At 42.2% G+C, this 11,258-nt stretch overlaps 2 protein-coding genes across 2 annotated transcripts; one reads left to right on the forward strand and one right to left on the reverse strand.

Annotated features, from left to right (window-relative positions):
- Nucleotides 1-1,246: 1,246 nt before the first annotated feature.
- Nucleotides 1,247-4,935, forward strand: LOC131456377 (uncharacterized). Its single transcript, XM_058624662.1, has 5 exons — nucleotides 1,247-1,275; nucleotides 2,031-2,124; nucleotides 2,427-2,524; nucleotides 2,625-2,981; nucleotides 3,726-4,935. Exons 3-5 carry the CDS (start codon nucleotides 2,479-2,481, stop codon nucleotides 4,052-4,054), a joined length of 732 nt encoding a protein of 243 aa, XP_058480645.1. The 5' UTR covers nucleotides 1,247-1,275; nucleotides 2,031-2,124; nucleotides 2,427-2,478; the 3' UTR covers nucleotides 4,055-4,935.
- Nucleotides 4,936-6,016: 1,081 nt separating this feature from the next.
- LOC131456360 (uncharacterized) lies at nucleotides 6,017-10,678 on the reverse strand. Its single transcript, XM_058624640.1, has 10 exons — nucleotides 10,534-10,678; nucleotides 9,968-10,039; nucleotides 8,875-9,002; nucleotides 8,644-8,791; nucleotides 7,794-7,826; nucleotides 7,588-7,667; nucleotides 7,410-7,503; nucleotides 7,208-7,318; nucleotides 6,958-7,134; nucleotides 6,017-6,773 (listed from the first exon to the last, which is right to left on the reverse strand). The coding sequence occupies exons 1-10, from the start codon at nucleotides 10,562-10,564 to the stop codon at nucleotides 6,616-6,618; spliced, it is 1,032 nt and encodes a 343-aa protein (XP_058480623.1). The 5' UTR covers nucleotides 10,565-10,678; the 3' UTR covers nucleotides 6,017-6,615.
- Between the last annotated feature and the right edge of the window lie 580 nt (nucleotides 10,679-11,258).

Raw genomic sequence — 11,258 nt, forward strand, 5'->3', positions numbered from 1 at the left:
TTAGGGAGTGACACTTGGCATCAGTGATGTTGTTTGACTGCATTCATGAGTTCCAAATCCGATCATCAGTTCCTTTTCCCATCACAGTTCAGACAAAGTTTCGTTCTTTGAATTTCACCTACATCACATTCATTGAATAGAAATAGAGTATCCTTATTCAATGATGAAGTGACATGTGTAGAGTGGACCACACACACACACACATATATATGATATGATATATATATAAATTCCACATTTGGGTGGCCTTGTGTCTCCTTCACGCTCGGGTCCTGGGAGCCTGAGCTTTCTGTGAAGTATCTTATCTGTTCACAGGAATATATTCTTCTGGACACAGTATTCCCAGAATAGTTGTTTGTGGGATTTGTTGGTTTTACGCCCTCTAGTGTTCACCACCATCATCACTGTCCTCTTCCGCTGATTATCGACGACCACGATGTCAGATCGATTGGCCACCACCGGTTTTGTCCGCCTGGATCTGGAAGCCCCATTGTATCCCCACCTACAGAAACTCTGAGAACACCTTTCATTTTCCTTTAAAGATTCCAGCCCTCTGTAGCCTCACAGTTTGATAGCATTGTTGGCGCAGTGGTTTGCGCTCTTTGCCTTTGTAGCAAGAAGACCCGGTTTCGAGCCCCAGTTGGAACAAGGGTCTTTCTGCACTTTCTGTACGTTCTCCCCAAATGTCTCTCCGGTTTCCTCCCACAGTCCAAAGACATGCAACATGGGGATTAAGGTAAACTGGACACTCTAAATTCCCTGTAGGTGTGACAGTGAATGGTTGTTTGTCTCTATACAGTGGTAGTAAATAGATGGATGAAATTGGGGTCCATCTGAGTTTGAATGGTCCTGATGTCGCGGCTTGTCCTTCCATGTTTGACCCTCCGGCTCCTCCTCTCTGCTGCAGGTGTATTCGTGGGTGTTAGTTGAATTTAAGTTTAAGGTAACTTTATTTTTATATTTAATATTAAGGACAGTGGCACTGACAGAAACCCTGAACTCTAACATGGTGAGAAGAAACCGGATCACCTGCAGGAAGAAACCCTTGAACACAGAGAGAGAGATCACCTGTCACTGTGGATTTAAGAGTTGAATTAACTTTCGTTTCTCGGCAGGAGGGAGAAATCCGTTAATGTTTCATGTAAGTGCTAAACAAACCAGTCTAACCGGAACGACCGCGTCTGTCTGCACCAGGTCAGGTAAACAGGCGTGGGGTATAAAACCAGAGTCTCACCCAAGCGGGTTTTACTCAGACTTGAATCATCATCTATTCAGGTAACAGCTTTGAATTTATTCTTTAAAACTACGTTTGTTTGTTTGTCATTGTGTTGGGCAGAGCAACAGAGCAAAATAATATTACACAAAGTAAAGGTCTAAATAGAATGTTATTGCTTATTTACACATTGTTCCATGTTGTTTTTCAGCCTTATTTGATGTCTATGTGACACAGTTTATAGCCTTAAACTCCAGTTTTTAACATGAAAGTTTTCGACTTTCGTCTTTTTTTCTCTCTCTTCAAACTTAAACAAAAACTGCAGTGTAAACACAATAATATAAACTTTATTTGTAGCTTTCGTACAAGGTCAAAGTGCTTCACAGTAAAAGGAAAATACATCATTTAAAAAGCAAACACAACACGGGGTGGAATGAAGAGGAAAAGTCTGAAGTAAAAAGTAAAAAACCCACTTTTAACTTTAACTTTTTAAATAAAACAAATAAAACGAAAGAAGAGCGTGAGTGAGATAAAAGCCAAGTCTGTCAAAATGAGTTTTAAGAAGCGATTTAAAAGATGACACTGATTAAGCAAGCGATTCATCTAAACCTAATCCTGTCGTTTTTTGTTGTTTTAAATGTTTTTGTGTCAGTTTAACAAAAGTGTCACTCACACGTAACGTTTTGTGCTTCGTGACGTTACCAAGTAAAGACTTAAGTAAGATCTTGACAAGGCAACTGCAAGACACTGTTTTGTGTCAGGTTATTATCAAATGATCGGAAAACCGGAACGCTGACATTCCGAACTGTCTTTGTAGATTAGGTTTTGGTTTGAGGAGGCGTTTCCTCCCGCTGGAGCAGCAGCAGCAGCAGCAGCAGCTGACCTGGCTCCTCCTCCTGCCCCTCCTCCGGGTGAGCGTTGTTTGTGCTGTGGTGGAGTCGCTCAGTCACACCACAGGGTGGCACTGTCCCTGTTAGTGGCAGGAATAGCTGCTGTTCAAATGTGGTTTGGGTCATGTGACTGTCTGAGGATCATCATCCTTTGACATGAGAACATTTTTGCAGATTTTATGCAAATTGAAATTGATCCATTTTATCCAATTTCTGTGAACCTGACAAAACACTTTGACATAATTCCTTAAACTGCACAACAAACATTTGAAGTTTAAAGGATAAAAAAACATGACAATAATCTTGTGGATGTAACGTCTAAGGATCAGGTCGTTCACCTGAGGCGGGTCAAAGGTCACTGGGACTACTGAGAAGATGGGACCTCAAATGATGCTGCTCCTCATCCTGTCACATATCTGTGGTTAGTTCACACTTTCATCTCCTAAAATAAAGGTCATTAGTCCTCTCTGTGTCCTCTCTGTGTCCTCACTGTGTCCTCTCTGTGTCCTCTGTTTCCTCAGTGGGGACATTTGTAGTGGACGTACCTCAGAAACACTATAATGTACGGGAGGACGACAACATCACGCTGGAGTGGAGATTCACCCGTGAATCTGACGGCGCCACTCTCGTCATCTGCGACGTGTTCGGCAACCGCGGCGATGTAAAGACCCTCTACTACCTCCACCGAGGCGAGGAGCAGCCGGACTCTCAGGACGAGCAGTTCTCAGGACGGGTGCGGTGTGATAGAAACTGTCTCAGGGAGGGACGCGTGACTCTCCACCTGTCCAGAGTCACGCTTAACGACTCGGGCACGTACGCGTGCGAGGTCCACGTCGGCCGCCACGCCGACTTTGCCAGATGCGAAGTCAACGTCAGCGGTGAGTTCAGAGTCTGAGAGAAATCCGACTACGTCTCGGAACGCGCTATTGTGAAATTTGCCAATCGTATCACGTCTCCGTCTTCTCTTGCTTCTACGGTAATATCTCTAAACAATGCTCTAGAATAATGTTCCTCTTACTTTATTTATGTTTTTCTTGCATATTCTTATAAGACGTCATTTTGTTTACCGGGCAAGGAACCACATGTGGTACCTTCATGGACCTCTTTTTTACCGCGTGAAATATCTCAGAAACAGGCCAATTTATGCAACCAGCGCATCCACACGGGTTATGTCTCAGTTGTATCTGCGACGTGACACATAAACACCGTGAGAATGTTCATGTGTCGCCTCAAACAATAGTGATTGTGCAGCTTAAAAACAGCTTAAAAACAGGAAACTGAAGTTTGTAAACCGCTCACTCTCCCACACCAAAGCCCATAGAGAAAATCAGTGATTTTAGTTCGCGGGGATACAGGAGCTGCTGGTCTGCTGCTGCCTCGTGTGGTCACTCTGTGTCACTGACGTAAATTTGAGCAAAGGTTTTCAAAAGCCGAAGTGACAAAATAAGACATTTGAACTTAGTGATGGAGGCAGCAGTAGATCAACAACTCCTGTGTGCTGTGATGTTAAAATCACTGATTTTCTCTATGGGCTTTGGTGTGGGAGAGTGAGTTTTATTTTGAAAAACAAATGAACGAATGACACACGGATTATTAAATGTCTTTTTTTTGTCCTTTCACAGCAGCGACTGATCGTCCCAAAGCTCAGGCGACGACTCTGAGGCCACGCCCAGACAGTGAGGGGAGGCTCGGCGTCTACATCACACTGGTAGCTGTTAGCATAGCCGTTGTAATTTTAGTAATTTTAGCTTCAGTGGGAGGAGCTCTGGTGTGGTGTCACTGTGCCTTGTGTCATAAGGTCAGAAGCTCTATGAGTGCGTCAGAATGTGAGAAGTCAGGCTTCCCAGAGAAGAGAGCGCTCTCTGACTCGCTCGTCTGTAATCCTCTCCCTCTGCTTTCACCGCCGAGCCAAACGCAACCTCTGACCACACACTCGTGTAACATCATTTAACATTTAAATCGACATTTAAATTACTGTTGTGCAGCACTTTGGTAACTTTATTGTTTTTAAAATGTGCTATACAAATAAAGTGGATTGGATTGGATTAAATCCACCACGAGGTGGGGCTCTAAAATGACGTAACGCTGGCGACGTAAGAGTGTCCGGTCGATGAATACACGCTCTGCAGCGGAGGTTCTCAAACTGTTTCTGTCGAGAACCACCTGAGAAAAATACTGATCATTATCCGTGAGCCGCGTGAGCGAGAGTGAGGTGGTCCGTGTACCACAGTTTGAGAACCACTGCTCTGGAGGATCTGGCCCGTGTTTTGAGGCATACAGTAACTGTCTACTGTGTAGACGTATATTTATTTTTGAACTAGAACAATGTTAGTGTGTTCTCCAAGAACAAGTGCACATACAGTAGTATTATAAGAAAACTTGGCCCTCGTTTACGACTTCCAGCGTGTAAAATTATGTATAAAATATTCAAAAAAGGTCATATATTTCACCAAAATCAGAATCTACTTAAGTTTCTTCACTGTAATAATTATCAAGAAGACCCGGGATTATTTACGGAAGAGGATTAGGGACACACGTAAAAAAATAAAAGCAATATCACAGCAAAGAAACATTACGTGTCATTTAGTAGACACTTTTATCCAAAGCAACTTACAATGGAATCAAGTACAATTAGCCAGGGGTGGAATCGAACTTGCGACCATGATGCCTTTTGTACACAAGGTAGGGTCTTAACCACTGAGCCACTCCACCCCTAATGAAGAAACCAAATGAAGATCATGTATATATACTGTATACACGTATATGTATCAGTTATCACCAAAAACTCCGATATATCGTGCATCCCTGACTCACGCGTGTCATAAAAACTTCCTAGTAAAAGTCTCTACAGAATTTTGAGATTAAAGTATGTATTCTGAGCTTGTAACTGGAGGGTTGCCGGTTTGAGTACCCACCAGGTTTAAAAAGGACTGGGGTACGTCTGAGCAAGGTACCCAACCCCCCAGTGCGTCACGCAGTGTAGCTGCCCACTGCTCCTTATTATAGGATGGGTAAAGAATTTCCCTACAAAGGGATTAAAAAAGGTATGCAAAAAAAAAAAAAGTGGTTAAGAAAGCTAATGCACTCTATTTTTAGTACCATTTTATTTTAGCGTCTGAAATGTACCAATAAAATACTATTAAAAATGTAAAAGTATTTATAGTATTTCTGTCAATTAATGCTGATCTTGAATAAATAAATTGCACATTTTCCTCATGCATCACATGTCATGGTTCCTTTGACTCCCGGGGGGCGCTGTCCTCACAACTGTATGTTCATTATGACAAATGTCATAATTCCCCAAAAAACACATTTGATTGTGTGAATTTAACTGGAAAATGAAGTTAATATATATATACACATATATTTATATGTGTATATGCGTATATATAGATGTATATATATATATGTGTATATATATATATATATATATATATATATATATAGATATACAGTACTGTGCAAAAGTTTCAGGCACCACCAGCTCTGTTGTTTTTTCTGTATGTGATGCTCAAGCATGTCTTGAATAAATCTGGCGTAAAAGACGTTTTTTACAGCAGATATTTCTTTAAATGAAATAGTAGGAAAAACATGGGATTTATCAGTCACATTAGTTAAGGTTCCACTACAGTATTAACAGAGCTGTGTTATTGTTCAAGTGTAATAAATAATAAATGCATACATATTTTCTGGATGTGTTCCAGTAAAGTGAAATAGAAATAATTATCCTCTATTGTTGTTATAGCATTGCTAAAACTACAAATCTAATGGTGGCCTAAGACTTCAGCACAGTACTGTTTATATGTGTATATATACGTCTAAAATATTAATTTACCAGACACTGATAAAATTAACTATGAACCTATTTTTTTTATTTTTTTTTATTTTTTTATTTTTTTGTTAAAGAAAAAACAAACAAAAAACATCAGAACTTTTGAAAACAGCTTTCTGAAAGTTTTTGACTCATGACGGTGTGAATATGAACATGTAGGGGGCGCTCAAGTCGACATGAAATAATGACTCTTCTGTGCCCTGGAACCAGATTTCTCAAGATCCACACAAAGAGAGCTGAGTCCTTGCTAGAAAAAACAGCATAGATGGTCCATGCTGGTCAATGCTGGTCCACCAGCATCATTATGCTGGTCTATGATAGTCCATGCTGGTCTATGCTGGTCCACTAGCATCATTGTTAGACTAGCACCAAACCAGCATACGGATAGGGCCAGCATAGACCAGCATAGGCCAGCATAGACCAGTATCAAACCATCATAGACCAATACCAAACCAGCATAGGCCAGTACCAGACCAGCATAGACCAGCATAGACCAGTACCAGACCAGCATAAACCAGCATAGACCAGTACTAGTACCGGTAATTCAGATGTGGACTTGGCAGAAACAAAAAAACATTGATTTTATTTTCACTTTTAAGAATAAAACACATGGTGACACGTGATGGTTCTGAGGCTGAATCTCTGTCTTCATGGTCATCTTGTGGTTTTCGTTGAAGGTGTTAAGAAGAAGAGGAAGAAGAAGAAGAGGAGGAGGACGAGAAGGAGAAAGTAGAGAAAGGGAGGACAGAGGAGGACGCTTTGGGAGACCTGAGGAGCTGATCACACCATGCCGGCTCATCCAGGTTTATTTCCACAAATGGGTCACAGGAGCTAATCGCTGATAAAGAAAAGGGAAAATGATCATTTTATTATAGACACGTTGCCTGCTGAAGACACCATGTTTTGGCCCTCGACCACATTCACTCGCTGATCCCTGATCTATTGAAATTGTCTTGTGATTCCCACCAATTTAGAGGAAAGTGTGAAACTGGCCCCTAGTTTGTAATGTGTCAGAATCTCACATGGGTTGTTGTTGTTCTCGTTCTGCTGCGGCTCCACTGCGTCGTTGAGGAACAGGTTTGTGCTGCTCTGTGACAGAGGAGGCGCCCGGTCGGCGGGGTCGTCTGCGCCCGGCGATGGGCTGCTGTTCCTGACGGGTGACGTCTCCGGACCGTTTGAATCTGACTGCTCGCGTGGTGCTGGAGGGAAACGACATGGTGTAACTTTAACCTTTAACCTGGAGCGCTAAAGATGCTAACAAAAAACACGTACATTCAGCAGCAGCGTTCTCTCTCGTCACTTCTCCGTCTGACTTTGCACTTGTACCGTTGGTGATCGAATGAAGTGAAAGGTCAGTGGTGATCACTGGATCCTTCGGTCGGTCTGAGATACGAGGCAAAAATAAAGCATCTTGAATATCAGGAGACAATCGACAATGTTAAATCGTACAAAAGGACACAACACTAACACACACCGAGATCGTCCACGTAGACAGGTCCGAAGGTGCCGGTGGGTTCAGAGAACTGGCTGATAATGGGTTCTGTGCGGTGAAGGTCAAACGAGTACGTCTGGACAAACGGAACCACTTTAGTTGTCGTGTTTTAACGGAAAGTTTTAACGGAAATGTGACAAATTCAACTTTGTTGACCTACCCTGGACGCTCTCCTGAGACAGAGAAGGATTACACACAGCGCAATGATGACCATAATGATCAACACCATGATCACGTAACCTGAAGAACATGAGATGGAAGGAAGGTGGTTAGATTTTATTTTTGCATGAGTGGCGGGAGTGACGAGGACAGAATTTAGAGATAACACAACTTTAGGGATTGATAAGTAGTATGAAGTGTCCTTACCCCAAGATGAACTGCTCGTCTCTCCAGGTATTACTAAAAGAATAAATACATAAATGAAGGCAACAAGGTCAGGAAACTCTCAGATTTTATAATCTTGTGGATTAATATTGCTATTTGCCTTTCTTTATTTCCAAAACCAGGATTACAGCATTTCTTTATACGCTTATGATACCATCGTCTATATCAAACAGGACCAAATTTTATATTCTATTGAAAAATTACAAAAAAACAAGGTCACTCAGAGAGCACAGACTACCGAGGCTTAACGTTCTAGCACGACTCAACTGGTGACCCGGAACATGACTGATCCGTCAAGAACTGTAGACAGGAAGTTGCAAACAGAAGGAGAAACTTACAGTTCCACAAAAACATCACGCACCAAAAACGTCTGAATGTATATAGCACTTTTTTCTTGCCATGATTATTTCTCGAACTTGCCTTTCCAGGATCATTTTTGAATCCGACGATTTTGGCAGAGACATGTTTTTGTTTTTACAGTTTTGTGTTTTATAAACACTAGGATTTCTTGAAAATCCGTCAAAAACTGTAGACAAGAAGTTGCAAACAGAAAGACAAACGTACAGTTCCATAAAAATATCAAGCACCAAAGTAAAACGTCTGAATTTATACAGTACTTTTAAAAAAAAATATTGATGAAAGCACAGTTTTGCCCATTCACTCATTCACTCAAGTAAGCATGTTTTAGCCCCTGTGAAACGTGCGCTCCTGTGTGTTGAACGTCTTCGACGGGTGTGAATGTGTCTGAGAGTCTGTAGAAACCAGAGATCACATGCCAGTTGTGGTTTGACACACAGGAAGACAAACTGAGACACACAACCTCTGAAGCTACCTGGGTTTGACGAGGTGCCTTGCGTTGCCGTAGAAACCATGGTTATGTCAGTGGCAGCACTTTCCGTCGTGCCGCCTGACACACTGGCCGTGGCGTCCACTGGTGACGGCGTCTCGCTGCCCACACCTTCTTCTGTCGTGTTAGACACCTGAGCGGTCAGAAGACAGCGCTGAAGTCAGATCACAGCTTTAAAATGGAGACGTGTGTTTTAGCGCGAACGCCGGCTCTCACCGTGTTGTTCTCAGCCGGTAAAGATGTTGTGTTCACAAACTTGGAGGATTTAGGAGATTGCAGCGTCTGGTTTATAGCGTTGCTTTCAGGTTTATGTGAAGACACCGTCGCCATGTTAACACCGATGTCTATGTTGGACACGGAGAGTCAGTTTGAGACATCACAATCACAGCAGGACTAAAGGACTGAAGTCTCCCACTCACTACTGCACAGTTTGGCAGGGAAGGACAGAAATGGACAGACAGTAGGACAGGCAGGACATTTCTGTTAACTACAGGACATAGGACAATGGAGGTGACAGGACAGAACAGTTGATTATTGGATGGTGGGACTGGACTGTGTAGGACACATATTCACTGCAGTTCAGTTGAGGATTAATATTGCCAGTGGCCTTTCTTTATTTCCAAAACCAGGATTACAGCATTTCTTTATACGCTGATGATACCATCGTCTATATCAAACAGGACCAAATTTTATATTCTATTGTAAAATTACAAAAAACAAGGTCACTCAGAGAGCACAGGCCACCGAGGCTTAACGTTCTAGCACGACTCGACTCGTGACCCTGTATACTGTTCATGATCGTGATATAATGATACATGACAGTACAGCAGGTCATGGGACAGTAGGACTGAAGGGACAGAGCAGGACAAGTCAGTCTACTTCAGGACAGGAGGAGAGATCAGGAAGATACAGTGGAGGACAGAAGTGGACAGGACAGTAAGAATAGTGGCGGACACTTTGTCCACTACAGTTCAGTTGAGGACACTAACTACAGAGCAGGACAGGAAACCAACTGATGGAGAAGTAGAATACTTGACTGGACAGAAGAAGACAGTAGAGTGCAGGACATGTTTGTTCACTTCAATCCAGTTGAGGACACTATATAACCATCGAGGACAGGACAGGAAATAGAATACAGATAGAGCACATGGACAGCAGCACAGCAGAGACCGGACAAGGACAGTAGAGTTCCGGACAGCAGAGCAGGACAGGACAGGACAGCAGAGACCGGACATGGACAGTAGAGTTCAGGACAGGACAGTCTGACCTCAGGGTGTCAGTCTGACCCACCCTGACCCTCATGACGTACCTTCTCCAGTCTGGTTCTGCGGTGACCTAGCAGATTCTTCTTGTCCTCCACAAAACGATGGAACAGCTAGAACTGAGACATAGACGGAGGAAACGAATCGTGAAAAACATCTGTGGTGAAGACATCAGTGGAGAAACAAGGACCCAAAACCACAACAGTTAGAGACCAAGACCAAGGCAGGACTAGGTCTTGATTAGGTCTCACCGGGTCTTCACGACTTCATGACTTCAACTTGCTTTTTCAGGATTATTTCTAGAACTTGCTTTGCCGAGATTGCCAAGAATTTGCTTTACCAGGATCATTATTTTTAGTCTTCTTGTCTCGTCATAAATAAACCTATTATAATTATTATAATAATAATAATAATAATAATAATAATAATAACATGAAGCCGTTAACGTGTCACTTCCTACACGTCGCTGGAACAACATTAAACATTGTGCACGTACCTTTAAGTGAAAATTTAAGACCAAACAATAAAATATTTCAAGGCCTTGGAAACTTTGAAACAACAAAAAACTAATAATCCATCATCCATGAAAAACTGTTCTTGATGTTGAACTCACCGAGGAAGAAGAGGCGACTCCACATCTTCATCTCTCAGATTTTCTTTGTTAAAGTTTGAACATGAATGAAGTTTAATTTTCTTGACTTCTTTTTTCTCTCCACACCTTCGTTGCTCGACGCGTGTTCTCACTTCTTCTCTCGGAGCTCGTGCTCTTGCTCTCTCTCTCTCTCTCTCTCTCTTCCTGCTCTCTCTCAGTGTCTCTCGCCCCCACTCGTCGCTCCTCCATCCTAACAGCCTCACTTTTGTTGTTTGACTTCCTTCTCTTTGTGTTTTTGTTCTTTTTCTTTGTTCATATTTCACAGTGATGAGTGAAAAATTCCAAACTCTTCAAATACTCGAGCAGTAAACGTACTTTGTTCTTGTGGTTCATTATTAATCTGTTGTTTAATACTCAGCTGGTCCATGTGAGTTATGGTTTATGTGGGTCCAGGTCTCTGCTCTGGTCTCAACTGGTTCTGGTGTAAGTGAATTCTGGTCTCAATCATTTTGGTTCCTATTAATCCTGCTCTCAGTTATTTCTAGTCTCTGTTAATCCTGGTCTCACTTAGTTCTAGTCTCTTTTAATCCTGGTCTCACTTAGTTCTGATAGTTAGTTAGTTCTAGTCTCTGTTAGTTATGGTTTCAGTTGGTCCAGGTCTCTACTCTGGGTCTCAACTGGTTCTGGTGTAAGTGAATTGTGGTCTCAATCATTTTGGTTTCTTCTAATCCTCGTCTCAGTTAGTT

The sequence above is a fragment of the Solea solea genome, chromosome 3 (genome assembly GCF_958295425.1).
Source record: "Solea solea chromosome 3, fSolSol10.1, whole genome shotgun sequence".
NCBI classification, from domain to species: Eukaryota; Metazoa; Chordata; class Actinopteri; order Pleuronectiformes; family Soleidae; genus Solea; species Solea solea.

What these genes read in the sequence shown, in the direction of transcription:
- LOC131456360 (XM_058624640.1), bottom strand. Translation starts at nt 10,564, where the DNA reads ATGAAGATGTGGAGTCGCCTCTTCTTCCTCG. An exon ending in AGGCACCTCGTCAAACCCAG is followed by an intron (nt 7,827 to 8,643) that starts GTAGCTTCAGAG and finishes TTATTCTTTTAG; the next exon opens with TAATACCTGGAGAGACGAGC. An exon ending in GACGAGCAGTTCATCTTGGG is followed by an intron (nt 7,668 to 7,793) that starts GTAAGGACACTT and finishes CATGTTCTTCAG; the next exon opens with GTTACGTGATCATGGTGTTG.
- LOC131456377 (XM_058624662.1), top strand. Translation starts at nt 2,479, where the DNA reads ATGGGACCTCAAATGATGCTGCTCCTCATCCTGTCACATATCTGTG. An exon ending in CATCCTGTCACATATCTGTG is followed by an intron (nt 2,525 to 2,624) that starts GTTAGTTCACAC and finishes CTGTTTCCTCAG; the next exon opens with TGGGGACATTTGTAGTGGAC. An exon ending in ATGCGAAGTCAACGTCAGCG is followed by an intron (nt 2,982 to 3,725) that starts GTGAGTTCAGAG and finishes GTCCTTTCACAG; the next exon opens with CAGCGACTGATCGTCCCAAA.